The sequence below is a fragment of the Typopeltis vanoorti genome, chromosome 12, assembly GCF_054136105.1.
Source record: "Typopeltis vanoorti isolate ZY-2024b chromosome 12, IOZ_Tvanoo_1.0, whole genome shotgun sequence".
Taxonomy (NCBI): domain Eukaryota; kingdom Metazoa; phylum Arthropoda; class Arachnida; order Uropygi; family Thelyphonidae; genus Typopeltis; species Typopeltis vanoorti.
Window position 1 is genome coordinate 110898560 of NC_143560.1, and position 22425 is coordinate 110920984.

At 35.8% G+C, this 22425-nt stretch overlaps 1 protein-coding gene across 1 annotated transcript in view; it reads left to right on the forward strand.

The window, feature by feature from the left end:
- shot (dystonin-like protein short stop) overlaps window positions 1–22425 on the forward strand; it is a 1304552-nt gene that overhangs the window by 599860 nt on the left and 682267 nt on the right. Inside the window, exon 42 of the mRNA XM_090402172.1 lies at window positions 4111–4343. Coding sequence (XP_090258298.1) covers window positions 4111–4343 — 233 coding nt within the window. The remainder of the gene's footprint in view (window positions 1–4110; window positions 4344–22425) is intronic.

A 22425-nucleotide genomic window follows, 5' to 3' on the forward strand; every position in this document is an offset into this window, starting at 1 on the left:
TCCAGCCTGGACTAGCGTTGAGACTTCCTTGTGGAATAACTCAGAAGCTCAGTGTGTTGAATGTCCTGTCTGGTAAGATCATATCCAGTAACTAATAGCCAACTCATAACTGGCATAGACTAGGGAAATCTGATATATAATTAAAATAGAGCATTGCGATGGCTGTTGAGAGGCATTGCTGCCATGTGATCTTACCTATTGTTGTGAATGTTTAAGTGATGAAGTATCAATCAATATCATGGTTAATTGGCTTGGTTAAACATGATGCAATGCTCATTGAGGCAAACATTATTAGATAAGGTGAATGGTGCCATAGTTCTGCTGGTCAAGTAAGCTTGCCAAATTAAAATTCCTGTTGGCAGGTCAGGGTCAGCACACATCCTATAGATAGTTCCTATTTGTAAAAAAGGAGAATAAACAAATGGACTAAGAAAACCTGCATAAAGAACAAGTTTTCTTAGTCTATTTTGCATTCTTTATTCTTCTTTTTATAGATAGGAACAGACTTTCTACCACTGTAGTGAGTACTGTAGTAAGAAAATGCTATTTATTTTATTCAGTAATTCTTTAGGTACACATACAGATTTCTACTGCACACATACAGAATTTTCCTTTTTTCAGTGTTTGTTACCTTTGCCATCTTTGATTAATTTTGCTGTACTTCATCATCCATTACTAAGCTTTTGGAATAGCTTCTAGAATATTCTGTTATAATATTTATGTTTAGCTACTTTTACACATGTATAGCTTTCTTAGCTCTATATACAAGTAGCCTCGTCCTGAAAATACTTCAGCTGCAAACTTTATTTGCTTACACTTGGATAAAGAATTAAATCAAGAATATAATTTCTTGGCATCTTTAATTTATAGTGTAACCAAGTGAAAAAACTTCCAGCAACGATCTCTAATCAATAGTATTTTAATAATAAGGTGTGGCACCTTTCGGCTACTCATATATGGAAATATGGCTTCTGTATTACTTAAAACTTGGTATCACCTCTGGATCTGGCTCCCACTGATGAGACCATAATAAAGGTTGAAGCTGATCTGGGTAGTGGCCCTCCCATTATGCATAGCATTTTCCATGACCGTAAGGATGTGTGTGGTTTGCATTATGGGATACCAAGGCAATTGATGTGAAGTTATTAGCCTCTATATACGAGTTGCCCTGTCCTGAAAATACTTAAGGTGCAAACTTTGTTTTCTTACACTTGGATGAAGGATTAAACCAAGAATATAATTTCTTGCTATCTTTAATTTAAAAGGAATATGTAAATCGGGGGGGGGGGGTTCCTAATGCAAAGCTAACTCAGTGTAAAACACACATGCAGACTTATTGTAAGGATCTTTCTGTATGATTTTTTCTTCTTCAGCACTTTTTCCTTCCATGTGGAGCACTTGATGTGGTAGAGGGCACCTTCCAGCATTGGTACTGGTCTTGTTTAATTTTTCATTTTTGTATTACACTTTTTTTTCATTATCTTTTTTTTTTTTTTTTTTTTTTTCATTCCTGTTTTCCTGACTCCTACTATGGAAATACAGGCAGTCACATGCTGGTTGGCATTACTGCAATGCTCTGAGAGGGTGGTACCCCCCACACACAATGCGTTTCTCAAGGAGTAATGTCAGAATGGGATCATATTAGAAGTATGTTCAGCTGGGAAATTGATAAAAACATATAGGACTTACCATGTTCCTATGATATCTGCTATTCTATGTGAGCAACCATGTACTTCATCATGGAAATCATAATGGAAAATAGAGCATGCTGGCTCATCTTCTTTTCCTTAGCAGAATTTGATTCTGCAGCAGTTAGCTTATCTTGTATCAATGATGCAGTGAGCCATGTTACAGTACTTATAGCACAAGCTGCTACAACAAAGTTTGTTGTGAGGAATACTCAGAACAAACTTTGGACACAAGCAATACATCTAACTTTTTTATTTATGTATTTTATTTTATATTTTTCTATGATACAGTATACTGGCACCTTTATTAACTATGACATGTAACATATGTGATTCCTAACTGAATCTTTTTTATTCAACTTTTTCTGATATCAGAGAATCTGTACCGGTACCTATTGTTAGTCAATAAGAAAGTGCTGCACCTGACATATACTGTATATCATGTTCTAGCTCAAGCATGATTATGTCATCAGAGCCAAAAGAACTGCTGAATCCAGTACATACATTGATAACCAGTTTCGATCATCACCACCAGAGAGGTCTGCAATATCATCTTGATAATGAAGTGCAGATATATCATCCACCCATTTTTGACCCTTAGATACAGTGGGCATAGAATTACTGATGTAAAAGCAGTTGCAGATACTCTTGGGGAGAGATTTGTAAAAACATCAGTATCTTCTTAGCTCCTATCTGCTCAGCTGTTGGCTATAAGAAAAACAAAATAGAAAAACATCCATTTCTGTTTACTTTGAATTGGCTGCAACCTTACAACCAAAACATCAATAGTATTTTCTTAGCTCCCACCTCTCCAATTCCTGACCCTAAAAAAGCAAAACAGAAAAATATCAATTTCTGGATGAAACGTAAGTTTCTGTGGTTTAGCAGTTCTGTGGGAATATTTCGGTATTGGGATCACATTAGGATGTAAATTAGGAGTTCAAGAAAAAATAAGCAATTAAAACCCAACAAGTTTCGCAAGTTGTCAGACTTACATCATCAGATGTACTAGTATTACTAGTACCCCTGATGTTGTAAGTCTGACGAATTATGAAACTCGTTGGGTTTTAATTGCTTATTTTTTCTTAAACTCTTTATTTACATCATAATGTGGTTCCAATACCAAAAGCTTCCCATACAGTATCAATTTCTGTTCACTTTGAATTAGCTGCAGCCTTACAACTGGCAATTTATGAAATAAGTACTGAAAGTTGGTTTGCTTCAGTGTCATCCAACTGCTGTAGAACAAGATGACACCCATTATGAGATGGTTAAAAATGTATCACCATAATTCATGCATCAACTACTCTGCCCCTTTGATACAATTTTCTGTGATCACGAATTACCTGATTCCTAACTGAAAGCATTAACTATTGCCTCTCCAGAACTGTGCAACAGGCCTGTGAAAACATCATTTGACACTAGATCATATACCTATGGTCTTAGATGGGGATACTTCCCATTTTTATTAAAAGCTTGGGCATATGGATTAGATACATTAAATTCTTTTTTAACTCATCTAAATAATCAATACCCTAAAATATGCTTCACATTAGAAAAAAGAATCAAGTAACTGCCTGCTCTTTCTTGACATGCTTTGAAATGGTTCATTGTCTTTTTTCTGTTGATAGAAAGCCAGTACCCATTCAAAGACACTTTCATAAATAATCATGCCATTATGCAGTCCAGCAATTTGGAATCCTCAAAACACTAACACATAGAACCTAACTCATTGCACTTTCTTGTTATCACTTTTTATAAAAGAATACCAAAGTTGTGGCTAAATAATTTCCATATTTTAATTTAAATTCATGTATCCTTGGCAGCCATCTATATAACTTCTGTGCAGGTGGCAGTCATGCATTGCTGCTGTTATCATTTTAACATGGTGAACTAAAGTTGGCCTTAAAGGCGATACTAATCAGATGATTTTATTTAAATTGTTTACTACTTCAGGGAAGAAAAATTTAAAGTAGAACTTACTGAAATTATTCTAATAATGTTTTACCTGATGTTTCTCAGATTGATCTTGACCAGGAGAAAACTTTCTTTGGGTTGAGAATTATGCTCTTTGGGTGAAAAACATAAACATAATTTCAAAAAAAAAAAAAAAAAAAAAAAAATCAGTATTATTTGAAACATTTTCAACTAGCTTAAATTTAAAGAGTTGAGGGAGGGAGGGAGGAGAAACCAGTGATTTGCTGTGTTGAGAACCATTCAGAAAGAACAGTTAAAGTGTTTGATGAATTTGGTTTAATGCTGAACCCTAAAGCTTTGTCTTATTCATCCACTCTTTGTACATTACTTTTTATTTTTAATGAATGTACAGAATAATAGTATTCATTTGATCATGAGATTAAAACCTTATTATTTACTTTTATGTGAGTATATTAGGATGACTTTTTTCAATATTTATTCATAGATTTGAGTCCTATTCAACAGCAATTGTCTGAGATTAATCATCGATACAGTTTACTTGGTGTGAAATTGTCTGATCGCAATCAGGAAATTAGCACTTTAACAGATGAAATAAAAATGCAGCTGGATATTCTGAAAGGTCTCAACAATTTTATTCAAGCAAAAGAACGACAGTTTCCTAGAGAGATACTTCCTGTTTCAAAAGATCAAGCTACGAAGCATTTGCAGATACTAAAGGTAAAATTATTTTAATTAAAATAAAATTATAAAATATAAAAATTTATGAAATTTAAAAAAAAATTACAGAATTGTTACAGTGTGATTCTTTCTGTAGAAATCCCACTGCCAAGGACCAGAGAAATAGTTTGTTATAACATAATGTTTGTTATTTGTTATATATGAGAAATAGTTTGTTATAACATAATTGTTTGCTATGGTGAATTTAGGAGGGATGAAAAGATTCACTCCACTCCATTCTCATGAAATACAAGAAATGGTGGGAAATGAAAGAAAAGAGATTAAGAGAAATAAAAATATCATGAGGAATGGAACAAAGAAAATTGCAGGAAACAGACCAAGGAAAGGACAGATAAATATGACAAGGAAATTGCAGGAAAGAGAATAAAGCCAATGTCATTCCATTCCAATCATGCACCACCCTCTGAGAGAAAAATCTAGCCCTCACCCCTTCTTAGCTCCCTTCATTCTCAGCTTCCAAGGATGCCCTCTGTTCCTTACCCCCCCCCCCCCCCTCCATATATTGAAAAATTCCATCAATTGAAGTCCTGTATGACCCTTTCAGAAGTTTGTAAGTCTCAATCATATCGCGCCTTTTTATTATGTTTGCTAGTGTCGAATTCTCGGTCTGTCTTCATAATCAGTATTCCACAATCCTGATATCATTTTTAACACTCGCCTTTGTACTCTCTCCAATATATCAGAATCACAATGGAAACCAGGAGACCAGGCTTGTACATAATAGTCCAAGTGAAGTCTTATTGAGGCCTCATAAAGAGGCAAAATGACATCCTTATCTTTGCATGTGAACATTCGTTTCAGCATTGCAATTATCTTTTTAAATTGTATTTGCAATCTGTGCCACATGACCCGAACTTCAACTTCCTATTTACTAACACTCCAAGATCCTTAGTCTGATCAGCTTCTTCTGGCCTAATCCTACCAATATAATACAACATTGGATATCGAATCACGCCGAAGTGAATGACTTTATATTTACTGACATTGAACTGATACCCATTTTCCCATGCCCATAATTCCAGCCTATTTAAATCATTCTGTAAGTACTGCATATCAGCAGCATTCCTGATTACTCTACATATCTTTGTAGAATCAGCAAATAGCTGTATGTCACTTGTCAAATCCTTCCTAATATTATTAATGTACAGATTGAATAACAGTGGACCAAGCACTGATCCTTGTAGTAGTACACCACTTTTTTTTTTTAATCATTGTACTGGTTATGGGCAGTACTACCCTCACATCACGTCCAGACATCTAGTCCGAACTTGATATAGGCCTAAACTTTTACAAGTGTTTTACTCTATGCCTGTTCTAGTTATCATTGTAGTCATTCTCTGGTTGCAACTGCATGCCTCCAGTGTGCCCTGTAGGGCTCTCAAGGAAAGAACTTCCTTCTGTGTAAGTCCAAGCTGTTTTAAGTCCTATCTGCACTCCATATGCCATGTAAAGAGATGGTGGTGCTGGTAAATCTCGGAGTTTCCCCATGCTCCTCCCGTATCTTACTAACTAGATCTTGGTCATTCTTATAATAGTTTACCTTATTATTATGGTTATAAGCTAGTGAGCGCCCTGTTCCCACCACCTGGGCATCAACTACCAAAACATCACCATCTCTTTTAATCAAGTCTGGCTTACGCAAACCCATGGAGTTCCTATAATGTGGTTCCAGCACAGTTTCCCAGCCTTTGTTCTTAAAGCGGTTTTTCAGAATGGAGACCACGAATTCATGCCTCTGCATGCGGACCCCATGGTGTGGAGGCAACACTTGGCTATATGAGACAATGTCTCACTGTAGTGGCAGCCAGCCCAACAGTTTGAGTCGTCACTACTCCATTGAGCTGTGTAGGCTCGAGTGGGCAGGGCATTGATTCTCGTCCTGATAAGGTTAATATACTCGAACCCAGGGAGGAGTCTGGTGCCATTCATTACCCAATCATGCTGGGGAGGCACCAGATATGACTCTTTTAAAGGAGCACCATCTACAGAACAGTGCAGCAGAGATATCTATCTCTTGTGTTCTGTGGGTGATAACTCAATTAAGATACCTTGATAATGGAACCAGCCTTTAGCCTGCCTAAAGTCTTCTTGTATTAATGGGCTATAGAAAGCCTCTCTGCAGATAGATGAAGAAGATAGTTCTAACTTCGCGATTCTGGGATCAGCCATCTAAGTGATGGAACCATGAGCTCGCTGTCCTTCACCCTTACCTGGAAATATGCAGTAGGGGTGTCAGACGGCAGTCGGAGCCATGATCTCATGGCTGAACGGATAGTCCTGTCTGTTTGGGAAAGTACCGAGATATATGTCCCACCAAGCATCAACTTGTGGTAAAAGTGAGATAGTGGGAAAGGAGAAACAGTCTTTGCTGGGGCTTGAGAAAGAGCTTTCCTCAAAGAAGTGATCCCAGCTTCTAGGATAGAAGGGACTGAAGACCTTCCCTTTGTGGTGAACATGATACTGAGGTATCTCCACTCTTCCAGGATGGTCAAAGCATGCAGGGGCCTCCCTAGCAGGGAAAACTCTATAGTCTCAACCTTAAACTTCTTGTTACAACCAGAGGGGACAAGAGCTAAAGAGCAGGACTTCTCTACATTAATAGAAATGCCTCGAATAGAGAACGTCAACTGCCCGGTCAAGGAGTTCCTGCAAGCCTACCTTAGTAGAGGCTACGAGAATAAGATCATCTGTAAAGGCCATAGCATTAAAGGAAGAGCACCTAGAGGGTAGCCTATATGGCTAGGAAGAGAGTGAAGAAACTCATTTATGATGCAGTTAAAGAAAAGGGGAGATGAGGATCACCCTAGCAAACACCCCGCACTGCAGGAATAGAAGTTGCACGGTACCTAACCTGTAGTGATAGTGATGGAGCTACCTAGGAAAGAAAGGGTTCTGGACATCCAGCAATAGAAAGCACTCGAAGTAGCAGGATGGGAGACACTATCAAACTCCTTTTGGAGGTTCAGTAACGCTATGTATAGAGGCTTAAGGCAGCATCGGGAATCAGAGAGAAGAGAAGAAAGAAGATATATATATTCTCTGCACAGCCATCCGAAGGGACAAAAGCTCTCTGTCTATAATCATGCTGTATATGTTGCTGAAGTCATTTGACTAAGATTTTATGATAGTCTAAATATCACAGGGGAGATGGTAATAGGTCTAAAGTCTGATGCATGGCTTGAAGTTTCTTTCTTTGGAATGAAGATAGTTTTTGAAGCATGTAGGATATGGTGGTATTGCTTTACTGGAAAGGAGAATGTCCAATAAGTCTTGAAGAATCTTCAACGACACCTTCTGAAGCCTAGCCGCAGGAAAGCCATCAGGTTCGGAGGTGGAGAAATTTTATGGAAGAGCTGCTTTGATCTCCTGGATAGAGACAGGCTGGTATATTTAAAGGGCAGGAATGGATCTCAATATCATAGGTTGGTCATCATCAGGGAAGTGTGGAGGTGGAACAGAAAAGACTGTACTCCAGAATTTAACAATCATCATGTAAGTCTGCTACAGGTGGAGGAGAAGTACAAGGATGGTCTTGGCAGATTGCCCTCTTTTCTTATTATAGATGGCCTGCATAGCTGCATAGGCCCTCTGCTTCCTATTTGACAAAGTCATTGTAGAATGAGACGTAGGCTGATGTTGACGAGGCATCAAGTGTTTGGAGAATTCAGCATGAAGGTAATCATTTAACTGATCTTTGATATCCATTCCCAGAAGGTGAGTCTGGATCAGAAATTTAAGAATTTGATGGTTATATTCCAGAAGAGAAGGATCGTCTAGATAGAGATGATGTCAGGCTGAGAATCAAAGCCTCTTCTTTAATAGCAGGATGGCGGTTAGAAGATGGAGAGGCAGGGACAGGAGATATGGAGATATTACCTGTCCCTACCTGTGGTGGATGGGCTACCAATTCTTGAACTAAGGCTTTGTAAATGACTTTTCATCTATGACACTCGATGGCATCCAAAGATCTTAATTGGTACACCTTAAATAAAGCCTCATTTGATGTTCTTTATCCCTTGAGCCATCAACTCGATCTAATGAGTGGCAAGGATCTTTTCTTCTTCAGCAGTCCAACGTGCTTTGACGCGCTCAGTTCTTATTGCAGCATTGGCTTCGGCTGGATGTTTTGAGGTGCGATACATGCCAAGGCCGACTGCAGTGGAGAATGCACGATCACAGGCCTGTCACACAAAGTGTCTAAGATTTGGAACTTCTTGACTGCACAAATTGAATTAGAATTCAGCAATAAGAACCAATGGGATATCAGCATGTGTGATAAAAGAATGTTCAGCAAATCTTGCAGGCTCACATCCCCATATACCACTTTTTGATATCTGTCAGTCAGCCATCCTCTTATCCATGTTAATATTCTCGAACCCAAACCTATTTTCTCCAATTTATGCAACAGTCTATCATGCTGTATTCTGTCAAAAGTTGTTCATTGCAAAGTTGAGATTCACTTTCAAACCATTTCTGAATGTGAGTCCTAACCAATATTTCCACAATCTTCATCACCACTCCTGAGATACTAATTGGTCGATAGTTGGATATACACAGAACTTTTGCACCATCCTTGTACAATGGAATTACCATATATTCATTCCATTCCTGTGGAATCTTCCCTGTTCTAAGACTCATATTAAACAGCCTGGTCAAAGGAAAGCCAGTTCAGCTGAACACTCTTTTATCACACATGATGAAATCCCATCGGTCCCTGCTGAATTCTTATTCAATTTGTGCAACACTCTAATACCTCGTCCTCATATACCTGCATTTCTTCATCCACTGAAGAGGTTACAGTGAGCCCAATGTTGCGTTAACCAGGTTGATAACTTTTAACAAAATGGGCACTCATTAGCTGAATAACCTCTTCTGCATCTGTAACTCTCACACCATCTGCATTTAGAAGAGTTATTCTTTCATATTTCATATTCTTTCTTTTACTTGCAGCATATCGATAGATGTGGATTGTCTTTAGCACACAGAGCCAGTTTCTTTTTATACTCTACTCAGAATTTGCTTTCCGTACAACAGTTGTGACTATTCTAGCATGCTGCTTATAATGTTCAGAATGGACGTCATCCTTATGCACACGGTGTTCCTTCCACATCATCCTTTTCTTACAAATCTCTTGCTTGCATTTAATACGATTACATATCCATTCGACTCCTATCCTATTTATTCTTCAAACTCTTGGGGCACATTCTGATATCGCATCATTTAAGTATTGTTTAAATGTTTCCCAATCACTGTTGATATTCTTTCCATCCAGCAACTGATCCCATTCCACTGAACTCAGTATACTCCTCAGTTAGTCATAATTTCCTGCTTTGTAGTTCAGCATGTAACATTTTCTGTGTGGAATATTCATAAACTTAGTCATTTCCCAAGTGAGTACTTCATAATCAGTGTCACCAACCGGAGGCAGAATAGTTAGGTCTTTAACTGAAAGGCTCTCTGACACTGTAATCAAATCTAACACTCTTTGGCCTCGAGTTCCTTCTGTCACATGCTGCTTGAGGAAGTTGTCCCACAACAGCTCAGTAAATGCATTTTCATCCTTCTCATGTTATGGGAATTGTGAAGAATACAAGAGTATGCTGAAAAGTTGTGATAATCACCATGAAGGAATTGAGGTAGAAGGCAGAACAATGTTCTAGGTGTTTATCAAAACTTCCCCCCCCCCCCTCCCCCCACACACAGGAGTAAATTGTGGGGAAACAGAGCAGAGGAAGTTCTGGGAGACAGAATGAAGGAAATTGCTGGAAATGGAACAAAGGACTTGGTGGGAAATCATACATTGATGACAGAACACAAAGGATTGCATGAATGATGCAATGTGCACAAACTAAATAACATCATGAAAAAGTACAGATTGAAACAGTAATGGTGAACATAAGAAAGAACTAGAACAGTATGAAATTATAGAAAAATCCAGAATTATCCTTTTAGGGCTACTAGGTGGTGAGCGTTAAACATTTTGTTATGTAGGCCTTGTAAATTTTAGTATTTTTATAAGTAAATTTTATAGTTAATGTGTGACAATATTGTATAATTTGTATGTTTTGTCTTATTGCTAGGTATTTGAGTGTGGAATGTAGTGTTTGTTACATTTCTTAGGCAGTATTATTTTAAATTCATTATTTTTTGTTAGTGCTCTGGTAGAAAGTGAAAGACAGGTAAAGTGAACGGCATGGATTTTTCAAAAATGGTATATTACTGTGAATGTAGTATGTATGTGGGGGAGGGGGTGTCACTTGTGTTTATATGGAGAAGCTGAATAGAGAAATAAGTTATGTAGGAAGTGTGATATTCTAGTGGACCATGAGGCTTGTTTAAATATGAGTAGGGAACATAATGTCATAACGGAAATGATTGTTTAGCAGTGGCGAATTCTCCATGCTTGCTACGCAAGCTTATTAATTGAGAAAGAAGTAATATTTATTTGTTAATAAATGCATGCATTTATAAGCATTCCATTTAGGCTTTTATTTTTGTAGACAGAAGATGTCCTAAGCTTGCGCGGCAATAATTGAGCTTTGCTTTGTGTATCGAAGTCTGATGCTTGCTCGTCTAGTCAAAGCTACCTTGACTTGCTCGGTTGTAGGCGCTTCCAGGTCCTTGCTGCGGCACTGTGATTTCATGCGTGCGCATAACCATTTCCGCTCCCTTCACATCGTCTTGAACACAAGGCCATACGTAGCTCTAGCCAGTGAGATTCAGCCAGCTTTTACTAGTGTGTGTGTTGCTTGGGAAAATTAAGTTACAACCAACTTTTTATGACGATGTTATTGACCAGTTCATAAAGAAGAACCGTAGGGTAGAATTTGTATTCAAGTAGCTAAATTGAAAAAGATAGAATATCATTTGTAAAATAAATGTTGTATTTGTATAATTAAATGTACATAAATTTCTAAATACAGGTAACCCTCGTATAACACAGATGTTAGGTTCCACAAAAATGCCGCATTATATAAATCATGTTATGCGAGACTCAGATCACATATAAAAAATAGGGTTAGGTTCCAAAGTAGTTTTTTTTAAAGATTATATAAACAATGACATATTCAACAAAAAAATTTTTTATTTAATTCAGGTAATTCATGTAAGTTAAGAAAACAAATAAAAAACTGTGAAACAATGCATAGTATAAAATTATAAAAAATTATAAATTGTATGCAAACTTCATTGCACATAATACGTAAATGTTTTAAGCAAAATAAAATAAAGTGTATATTTTAATCGTCATCACTCTCTTTAAAACTAACATTTCATAGATGTTCTTTATTTACGAGTGGCCGGACGTCATCATCACTTGAAATCTCTTGGACATCATTTGTATAATTCTCATTGCATACTTCGGTTGGTTTAGCTATCAAGAAGTCAGTAATAAGATCTTGCTTACCACTATGCTGCAATTTTTTATTAAGTTCATAAATGAAGCTAAACAAATATCCAATTGTCTCATGAATTTTCCAGAGCGCTCCATTGGGAGATCATTAGCCATAAAATAACTTGCCAAGTCCAATCCTTCTGCTAATTTCTTTAAACTGAATTCTTTAAATGATTCATCACAATTAGAATCTTCGGCAGAACTTTCCCCGTCATTTGGTTCGACGTCATGTATTAATTTTACCAGTTCCTCCTCATTTAAATCTATTTCTCCATCAATTAATTCACTAATTGCGTTTTCAACCATAGAGCAAAAGCACTCTAAATGGCCATTATTACTATAAAAATATTTTTTTTACATAAAAAAAAGCATTACATATTGTATGTAACTCACCAAAAAATGAAGTGCTCAGCTTAAGATTAACACACTTAGGATTTTTAATGTGTTTTCCTGTCAGAAAATGAAGACAATTTTCAGCAATAAATACTTTATAACTGTAAGCAATTGACGTACATGCATGCTAAGGGGTATTTAATCTAATATAAATATATTATGTTAAATATAATATAAATTCGCTACTTATAACTACATGCGTGATACGGGCAGACGCAAATTTAACGAAGATAAAATTTGATTTTTAAGTCGCACGTTGAAAAATATATGAAAAGATAAAGGGTTATTACAGTTTGTAGACCGTCTTATGTTGAAACCGCGTTGTATAAGTACCACGTTATACGAGGGTTACCTGTATATAGTTTTAAATGGTCAGTAATTCATTATTGTTCTAATCAGAGTTCAATCACACCTCTCACTCCCTGAATGATAACAAGAGCAAGCATGAATTTCAAGACCAGCATTCGCCCCTGTTGTTTAGGAAGATTGTGTGAATGTTAAGGAAGCATGTGAGAGTGATAGCAAGGACAATAGTTTGATTGATGATAAAGCATGCGATAATGATGTAGAAAAACAGAGTACAAATAACAGTAAGATGGTGAGTGGGGTTAATGACCAACAAGCTTGTGTCACTGACAGTAAGATAGTGAGTGTGTATGATAGCGAAAAAATGGTGAAAACTCAGTTGGTGAAGATGAGGCAAGAGATGAAGTTGATGCGGAGTGAAATAAAAATTGTAGATATGTATGGGAAGCAAATGATGTTGGTATGAAAGAGGTAATGAAAGATTCATGATTTGCATTATATGGGGGATTCAGTTATTAGAGGTGTGATAAATGAGAAGTATAAGGTAAAATGAAAAGAGTGATTGAGATGTTGGATTTGAGGAGTAAAGGAGCATAGTAAGAACAAATGACTTGAGTGGGAACAAGGAGAATGTAAGACTGGATATCAGATAGTTGTTGAGATGGATTGAAAATAATAGTGTGATAGGAAAGGCAGTCAGAGTGTTGTCCAGATTGACAGTGATGAGATAAGGTAGAGAACAAGAATTCTGAATGATATGTTAGTGTAAATGTGAGAAGACAAAGGAGTGGAGTTTGTTAATGTGTGGAATGAGTTTGAAGGACGAATTGAATTGTATAAGAATGATGGACTCCATTCGAATGGTTTTGGTGCAAGTCATTTGGAGAGACTACTGCTGAGAGGGAGAGTAATGAGTGCAGAGAATGAATTTGAGTAAGTTAGAAGCGAGGTGAAAGAGTGGATGTGTAAGGAAGGAGGTATTGAAGTGTTCTAATGAATGGAGGAGTGGGTAGCATGAGTGTTGAGAATGAGAGAACAAGTGTGCAAAACAGGGAAATGGGGAGACTGAAGGTGGACAGGGAAACACAGCATGAGAACAGTTGATGCTCAAAGAGTAAGTGAATGTGTGTGGACAAGAAAGGGATGGGATAACCTAGAATGTAGCGAGAATAGTTGGATTTGAAGAAGATTCTAGGATGGATAAGGAGAAAAAGAAATGGTACGAGGAAGGTATGGAGAAATCACATGTAATAAGTGACATTATTGAAACTTTTTATAGGTTCAGAAATGAGCTGTTATATTTGTATATGAATGTTAGAAGTATCAGAAACAAGAGGAAATGGTTGCATTGTTGCTTTAAGTTCATTCACTCAAACATTGTCGGGATAAGGATGTTATTATTCCCTTTCTCAGGTGTTATGGTCACTTAAACAGAAGGGAGAGAGAAAAGGTTAGCAATACAAGATTTAAGTCAAGATGACAGCAATAAAACCCAGAGGAAGACCAAAATCTAGTGGACTGTACTGTTAGGGTAAGAATGTCTAGAGATGACTGAAATGTAATATATGACAATATTGGATTCCTACAGATAACCACAGAATATGAGCCCAGGAGTCACCCCTGGAAATTGTATAAGAATGTGTTAAGGTTGTTAGGACTAGACTTTTTGCTTGTAAGGTAGCAAAGGGATGAAATTGGCTGCCACTGATGGTTGTAATTGCTTCATCAGTGAATGAGTTCAAGGAGTGATATGATAGGTATTGTGCGAACAACGATTAGAATGCATCTCCCACAGTGAATGTGACTCCATGGAGATGCCCAAGAATAATGCTCTCTGCCCTAGGAATAGGCTGAAAGCTGAGATTACATACCACTACTGAGAAAGAACAGAGCATGACTCAGAACACTAGCACCCCAAGCAATATCCCCACATACATAAAAAAAAAAAAAAAAAAAAAAGGAAATATTTCATGTTTTGTTTTCATCCTTTGATTGATTAGCAGATATTCTCAACAGAAACATTGATATTTATTTTGTGACCTGATGCATATTTTTTCCAAAGTTAATTTTGCCTATCACTCCCAAGATCACATAATTTTCTAATTTATTATGGCTTCAGTGTTGTTATCAAAAAAAAAAAAATCATAATTATTTGATAGTTGCCTTGCAGGGAGGGGGAAAAAATTGTGGCTATTTTGCTTAGACAACCAATGCCGTACTTTATCTTCTCTATATACAGTACTTAGTGGCATTCTATTTGCATGTATCAGGATGAATTTCAAACCACATCTTGTTAACAAGAACTAGGGTCACTTACATGGAGAACATTGACACGAGTTAAAATAGTGATGATTGAAAAGCTCCGTTTGTGTTATAGTAAATTTGAGTGCCCATAGTACTGTTTCATGAATCTTGTAATTAGCAATTTATAAGGTCAAAAGGAAAAGAAAGTTGTAGAGAAATAAATACTTTCTATTTCTCAAAAAACTAAATTATTTAGAGTGATCTATCTGAATGATCTTTGTGTTTATTGTTGTTTACATCCTAACAAAACTGAGATATTTGAAATCTGAAAGTTTATTCCTTGTTGACAAAATTTGAGTGAGCCATTTTCTGGAATAACTTCATCATCTGGAAGCATTTTTCTTGTGAATGGGGAGAAACTTATATTTCTCCCTATTCTATAACAGTTTATGAAAAGTTATCAAAAAAAGAAGAGCCAAAGGCTTCATTTCAGCAACATAAAATGAATAGAAATTCATTTCATAGCTGAAGAATTACAGAAATTTTGAAAGTTCTGAAAATTGACCAGAGCGGTTCTGAAAACGCAATCCTCAGCATAGAACACAAACATTACCCAGGAGTCCATACAGTTGTCTTTTAAGTAATGCAAGCAAAGGCAACTCTGATTCCAAGAATTGTATTCTCATAGCTCTCTGGCTAGTTTTTGAAACTCTGAAAGTTTTTATAATTATTTGGTTATAAATAAGGATGGATCTTTAATATGCCTATTTATATTGATTTCACATCACTGTAAGTCTTTGGACTCCCTGGAGGTGTCAGATAATAATAATAAAATGAAGCCTTTGGTCTTCTTTCTGATAATTGCAGTTACACGCATGCATGCACACACTCTCTCTCTCTCTCTTACTGACTGAGAGTTCACTTACAAAAAATACCACTCTTTGAAGTAGGATTGCTTTGGTATTAGATGAGGGTTCTTGCCCTCCTAAGGTTTCTGCCTGGTCTCTGATGAGAACAAGCCAGTTCAGTACACTGTCAGGCCAGTGAAACACTAATCAAAAGCACTAATGAAAGACAGCTATATAGATGTCTGAGAAATGTTGGTCTTTTAAGTAGTGCAAGCCAAGGCAACTCTGATGCGAGGGATTAATTTGGATTGGATTGTCATAAGCTCTTTGGTCAATTTCCAAAACTTTTCAAAGGTTATATAATTATTAGCTTTGAAATTAGGATGGATCTTTAATATCCCCTATTTCACTGTAGGAAAAGAATTTTTGCAATTATAAGAAGTTTGTATTCTTAAGTGACAGCAGATGCTATAACTTATTTAGAACAAAATTTTAAGTGGTTTCTATGAAGTGTTCTCCAGCTTCAAAATCAGAAAACTTTTTGCATCTCCTTGGTAATCATGATTCTCTGATCCTATTATGCAGCTGAACTTGCAGACAGTCCAATTTCCAACTTTTTTTTTTCAAATTCAATGTATACCCAGAATTCAGGGAGGAGGATAATACAAGTTGGTAATGATTATATTGGTCAAAAGAAAAAGACAAGTGTCTTTTCCTTTTGACCAGGAAAACCTTGCTTAACGTGATTAATTCATCTGTCAATGAATATGCACTAAGCAGAATCGCATTAAGTCAATACAATAAACAATAGGAGTCATTATAATTCATCCATCAGTTAGCATAAATTTGAAAAAAAATGTATAATCTAGAAGATAAAATCTCCCAAATTAATAAAAAATCAATTGCTTAAATTTTTATTTAATGTCTAAACATTTGATTAAACTACTTTTTTACAAAAAAAATAATTACGTAAAGATGTTTGAATAGTGCTTGACTTTTTCATCTTGTCATGCAATTTGCGGTAGCTGGCGATCACTTTATCAAGATTTCGGCAGACTTCAAAGCTTTGTTCCATATCAGGATCAGCATCAAACAAAATTTCCTTAGCATAGTCAATGTGATTGAAAACTAACTCAAGTTCTTTTGCAGTTAGCTTCTTAGTCATAATATTCTCTTGTTGTTTGCACTCCTTATCTTCTTCATATGCACACTGTTCTTCTAGTTGAAGGAGATCATTCTCGCTTAACTGTTCTGAATGGTTATCGAGCAAGTTTCTCACATCTTCATTAAATCCAAGTTCTTTTCTAATTGTGCTGATTTCTTTAATAATGTTATCAGCTGAGTTATTAAAACGAACGAAATCATTTGCACCGTTAGGTGAGACCTTCTGCCACATGGCTCCTTTATTACTGCAGATTTTTTTTATCAGTCTTTCTCTTTTCCATATCAGGGGTGAATATAATAAAGCCTTATAGGTATCTAAATTAAAACAAAATGAAGGAAAAGTGATTGAGCAAGAGAACAGAGAGTGATTGTGCACTTGCAATGATAGCTTTGAGTCAACTGCCTAGTGTCGCTGGCTACTGCCCACTGGCTACTACATTGAAAAGTGCTGGCACTCGCTGCAGATTTGTGACAAAAAATTTTGCATAATGTAAAACGATTAATCACTTGCTTAAAGTGATTAATGGAACAGTATCATTTCACTCACTCGTACTTACTGATTATTGTGCATATAAAATTTTGTTAAGTGAGGTTTTCCTGTATATCTAAGTGATAAAAAAACCAAATTGTGAGGGAAAAGAAAAAAAATGCCTAACCTTTTCTATTGAATGTGATATTTGGAATAAGAACATGGTATGGGGAAAAGTTTATGCGCCAACCTCAGACTATACAGAGGAAGAAATGGATGTATTTCATGAAACACAAGACCAAATAGTAAACAGCAATGATACATTCTTTATAATTTTGATGGGAGCCTTCAATGGTAAATTAGATGTAAGAGATGGATATCTAGCAGCAATTGGAAAATATGGACTGGGCTAGAGGAATGGAAATGTAGAAAGATTGATGGGATTTGCTGGAAGCAGAGGTCTCTACATAATGAATACCTACTTAAAAGAAAAAAAAAAAGACGAATCAGAAATGGACATGGCAAAGTCCAAATGGAGAGGTATTTAATGAAATAATTATATTTTAACCATATTCAAGACACAGATGTAACAAATAGTTTCAATACAGGTACTGACCACAGATTAGTGAGATCAAAAATTGTCATCATCAAAAGATGGAAAAGACAGAAATTGATCAAAAGTAAAAGATCCTCTTTCGGTTTACTAAATCTGGGGAAAAAAATAGCAGTTCTTCCAGAAAGAGATAGAAGAAAAGGTTTATAATATTGATATGAATGAAGGCTTCGATAAAAACTACCAAATAATAACTGAGATCTGGCTTGCATTATTTAGTAAGGTCTCAGTTAGGAATCAACCAAAAGGAGGATGAAAGAACATTGTTGGATGAAACCCTAAACCTTCTCAGAAAGAGAAAAGAAATGAAAAGAGATCTACACAAGAGAAGTAGGATAGAATTCTCAGGGCTATGTAAAACAATAAGGAAAAAAATGACACAAGAAATTAGAAATTTCACAACAAGGATAATCAGAATTACAATAGAAAAGTCTAAAAGGAGCAAGAAGAGAGTTTTTCATAGTAAAAAAATAAATTAATAAGACTTAAAGATGAACATGGAGTACTAATCAAAGACAAAAAATAGATCATAAGAAGAAGAGAATCCTTCTCTGCCAAACTGTGATTCTCAAGACCGGATAAAAGTTCTGAAAGCAGGTAATGAACCAGTCATGATTATGTTAAGTGAAATTTATGCATCATGCCTAAGACAGAAGAGAATACCAAAGAGTTGGAATAATACTATGTTTATTATAGTTTTTATAAAGGGAGAGAAATGGAGACAGAGAAGATATTAAAAAATTACTGGCCTAACAAAATTTTCAAAAATCATTAACAACAGAATACAAGATGAACTACATTTTTGGCAACAAGCAAGATTCAGAGAAAAAAAATATATATATATAGTACTATTCATCATATATAATAAGACAAATCATTGAAAAGACCAGTGCATATATTGAAACCTTTGGACTTGGAATTTATTGATTTAAAACTTGCATTCTGTTCATTTTCAATCTTAACATTAGGTATTTTAGAAGCTCTTAAAACCATATTGATATACACTACTTGGAAAGAAGTCAGTAGACACCATAGTATGAGTGAGGAACAAACAGCCATGATGCCTACCGTAATAAGAGATAGGACTTTCTTTTTGCTGTGATGACTGCAGCAATCCTATGGGGCATACTTTCCAGAAGCATACAATAGTGATCAATGGGAATTTTGGGTAGTTCTTCCTGTAGGCATGTAATATCTTGGATTGTTGTGGGGTGGATGTCCGTTGTCTTCACCCAATGCTCCAGTTCATTCCACAGATTTTCAATAGAGTTGAGATCATGACTCTGTGAAGCCCAGTCAAGTGTGGTGATGTCTATGTCCACAAACGATTTAGTTATAACAGCAGCCTTATGACATTTTTGCACTGTCTTGCTGCAAGAGACAATCAGTTCCATAGAAACGCTGCAAAGTAGAAAGTATTGTAGTCCAGAATATTCAGATCCTTCTCGGAGTTCACTGTTCATGGCACAACAGACAGAGGCCTGAGGCCAAACCAGGAAGAAACAGGATCATACTATCACACCACCACCTCTGAATTTCATAGTTAGGGTTATGCACTCTGGTTAGAAATGTTCACCAGGTATCCACCACACTCTCACCCATCCATCTGCTCAGTAGAGGGTGTAGCGTGATTCATCTCTCCATAACACAGCTTTGCCTCCATGTCCCACTGTACACTGCATGTAGGTTCAGGTAATATGGAGCTTGCATATTTCAGTCCTACCATGGAAACTCATATTGTGAGCCTTGGTTCAGAATGTTTTTGTGGAGATTCATGTTTCACTCGAAGCCTGGAACTCTGCATTCAGCTTGTCAGCTGATGAATGGCACTTTATACGTGTTATCCTTCATAGCATCCTACAGTCACATTTCATGACTGTATTGGGTCATCCACTGCAGGGAGTTGATGCAATTGAACCCCTGCACTTTCATCTTGGTATGGTATCACTGATTGTTTACCTGAAATGGCCCAATTTGTCAACAGTTTGCCTAATGGATAGGCCTGCAACATGGCATCCCATGACAACACCTCTTTCAAACTCTGTCAGTTTTCTTCTCACAGGCATTTCTCCTGGATACAGTTGCACTGACTTGGAAGTGTCATATTCCTCCAGTTTATACCAGCTACAAACATGTGACTTGTTACGTAGTACAATGCAACTTGCTCATGGGGTTGTCCATTGACTTCTTTCCAAGCAATGTACTTTGCCATATATATAAATTCAACTGCAGCTATAAAAGAAGGAACAAATATGTAATTTCCTATAAAAAGGGAGTTAGAGAGAGAGATGCCATTCCACATAAATCATTTATGGTCCCAAGAAGAAACTTTTAAAAACCTAGTTTGGAAAAATAGAGGAATTATGGTAAATGGGAAGGAACTAAATCACCTACAATTTGCTGATTGCATTGTTCTTTTAGGAAACTCTGCAGAACTTCAACAAATGATTACTGAATTGAAACAAACTAAAAAGAAAGGATTAAATATAAACAACATAAAAGTAGTGTATAATAAATGCATTTGCCAGTAAGCAATACAAATGGAACATCAAGAAATTGATATAATAAGCTTTTATGTTTACCTAGAACAAAAGATCACAGTAGAGGGAGACTGTAAAGAAGAAGAAATTATATGCAGAATTCAGCTTGGTTGGATAGCCTTTGGAAAACATGAAGCACTCAAAGGAAACATCCTAATCTGCCTTAAAAGAAAAATAGTCGACATTTGTATACTTCCAGTTAATGACATAGAAGTGAACGTGGATTTGAAAAATTAAAAAATAAAAAAATTGACCAACAAGTTGAGAATTATCCAGAGGAAAGTGGAAAGATCATGAAAAATAGCATTCAGAGAAATGATGACTGTTAGTTAAGAATGAATAATAAATATATGCATCTTGAATATTTTTTTTTTTTCAAAAAGACGAATTTGCACTCCTTCATGTGTATTGGCAACTAACAGAAAATTTCTTGATGTTTCATTTAGTTCTGTAGTATATAAATGACATGAATCTGCAGTATGTACTGATGCCTTAATTTGTATATTTCTGCAATCTTTTATTGAAGAAAGAACAAATAGCTAAATTTCCTAATCACAAATGGCAAAAAACCTTTAATACACATATAAATGCTTGTAATCTTTATTGTTGCTTTAGAATGTCAAAATAAACATTGATATTTTATAGCCGATGCACAGCAAACAAGATAGTATGCTCTAAAGCAATAAATTCATGAAATGAAGAAACATGGATTTCCATAACTACATAATTGGAAACCAGAGTTACTGATGTATCGCAATCACACATATGATACCATCATAATAAATTTAGTTTAATCCTTTATCCAAGTGTGAGCAAACAAAGTTTCCACCTGAAAGTATCTTCAGGACTGGGGTAAGGTGGTACAACACCGGGCAACTCGTTGCAAAGGTGGAGCAAGCTAACATCACTCCTATCTCAGCATCTCCCATAATGCAAAACACATCTCCTTGCGGATATGTATAATGTTATGCATTAAGGGAAGGGCCACTACCCAGACTAGTTTCGGCCTTTATTGAGGTCTTTTCAGTGGGAGCCAGGCCCAAGTGGAGATACCAGGCAGAAGCATTAGCAAGGTCATCTCTACCTATAGGAGTTGCCAAACGGTGTGCCACCTTTTTATTAAATTACAGTTATTATAGTCTAACCAAGTGAAAAATAAACTTTCATATGATACCATCATGTGTCAACTATACAAAAAATCAAAAATTTATTTTTTGGAGGAAAAATTTGGAGGAAAATTGTAGATAGGAAGTTAGTAATGATGTAATTTTTTCATGTAGTACTCTCATATCCTGTACACCCCTTGAGGGTACATGGCAGGAATTTGATGATGTATAAATCACTTTTTTTTCTTTTTTTTCCCTTATTCAGAAGAAAAGGATTTTTTTTATCAAGAATTCTATGATTTATTTCTATTATGTTACCCACCTCATATATTGCAGCTATCATATTTCTGTTTGCATTTGAAGAGTGAACAGCTAGTGTCAAAAGGGAGTAAGTGAGAGGAAAGGTAACAAATTTCATTCTTGATTTGTAGAACATTAATGTATCTTGAGAAAGAGCAAATTTCAAGATCACTTGAACTTAAGGTTTGGAACTGTTAATCCTGTAGTTTTTCATTTTAAAATTCTTATCTTTATATTATAATTAAGAGAACTGAGTTTTAATGACTCAACTACCAGAAATAGTCAGATACGAAATACATTATTAAAAGAAATAGATATTTTTACAAGGAGTATCTTCTATATTAAATTTTGTAATACCACTAAATTATTGAAGCATTAGGCTCTAATTGAGCTTGTTTTGAATATAAGAACAACAACAAAAAATTAATAATAAAAATAAAATAATACTTTAATGAACATAACATAAATTACAATATACAAGGGGGAGATTCTGGAAAGTTCTGATAAACACCTAGAACAAAAATGATATTAAAGCAACTGATATAACCACAAGAAAGAACATATCTTAAAACCTCTTTACCCTAATGTTTCATCAAATTGTAATAATGTGTTCTTTTTCTTTCTTGTGGTTATATCAGTTGCTTTATGTACCATCTAACCTACATTTTTATTCACCTGTGTTATA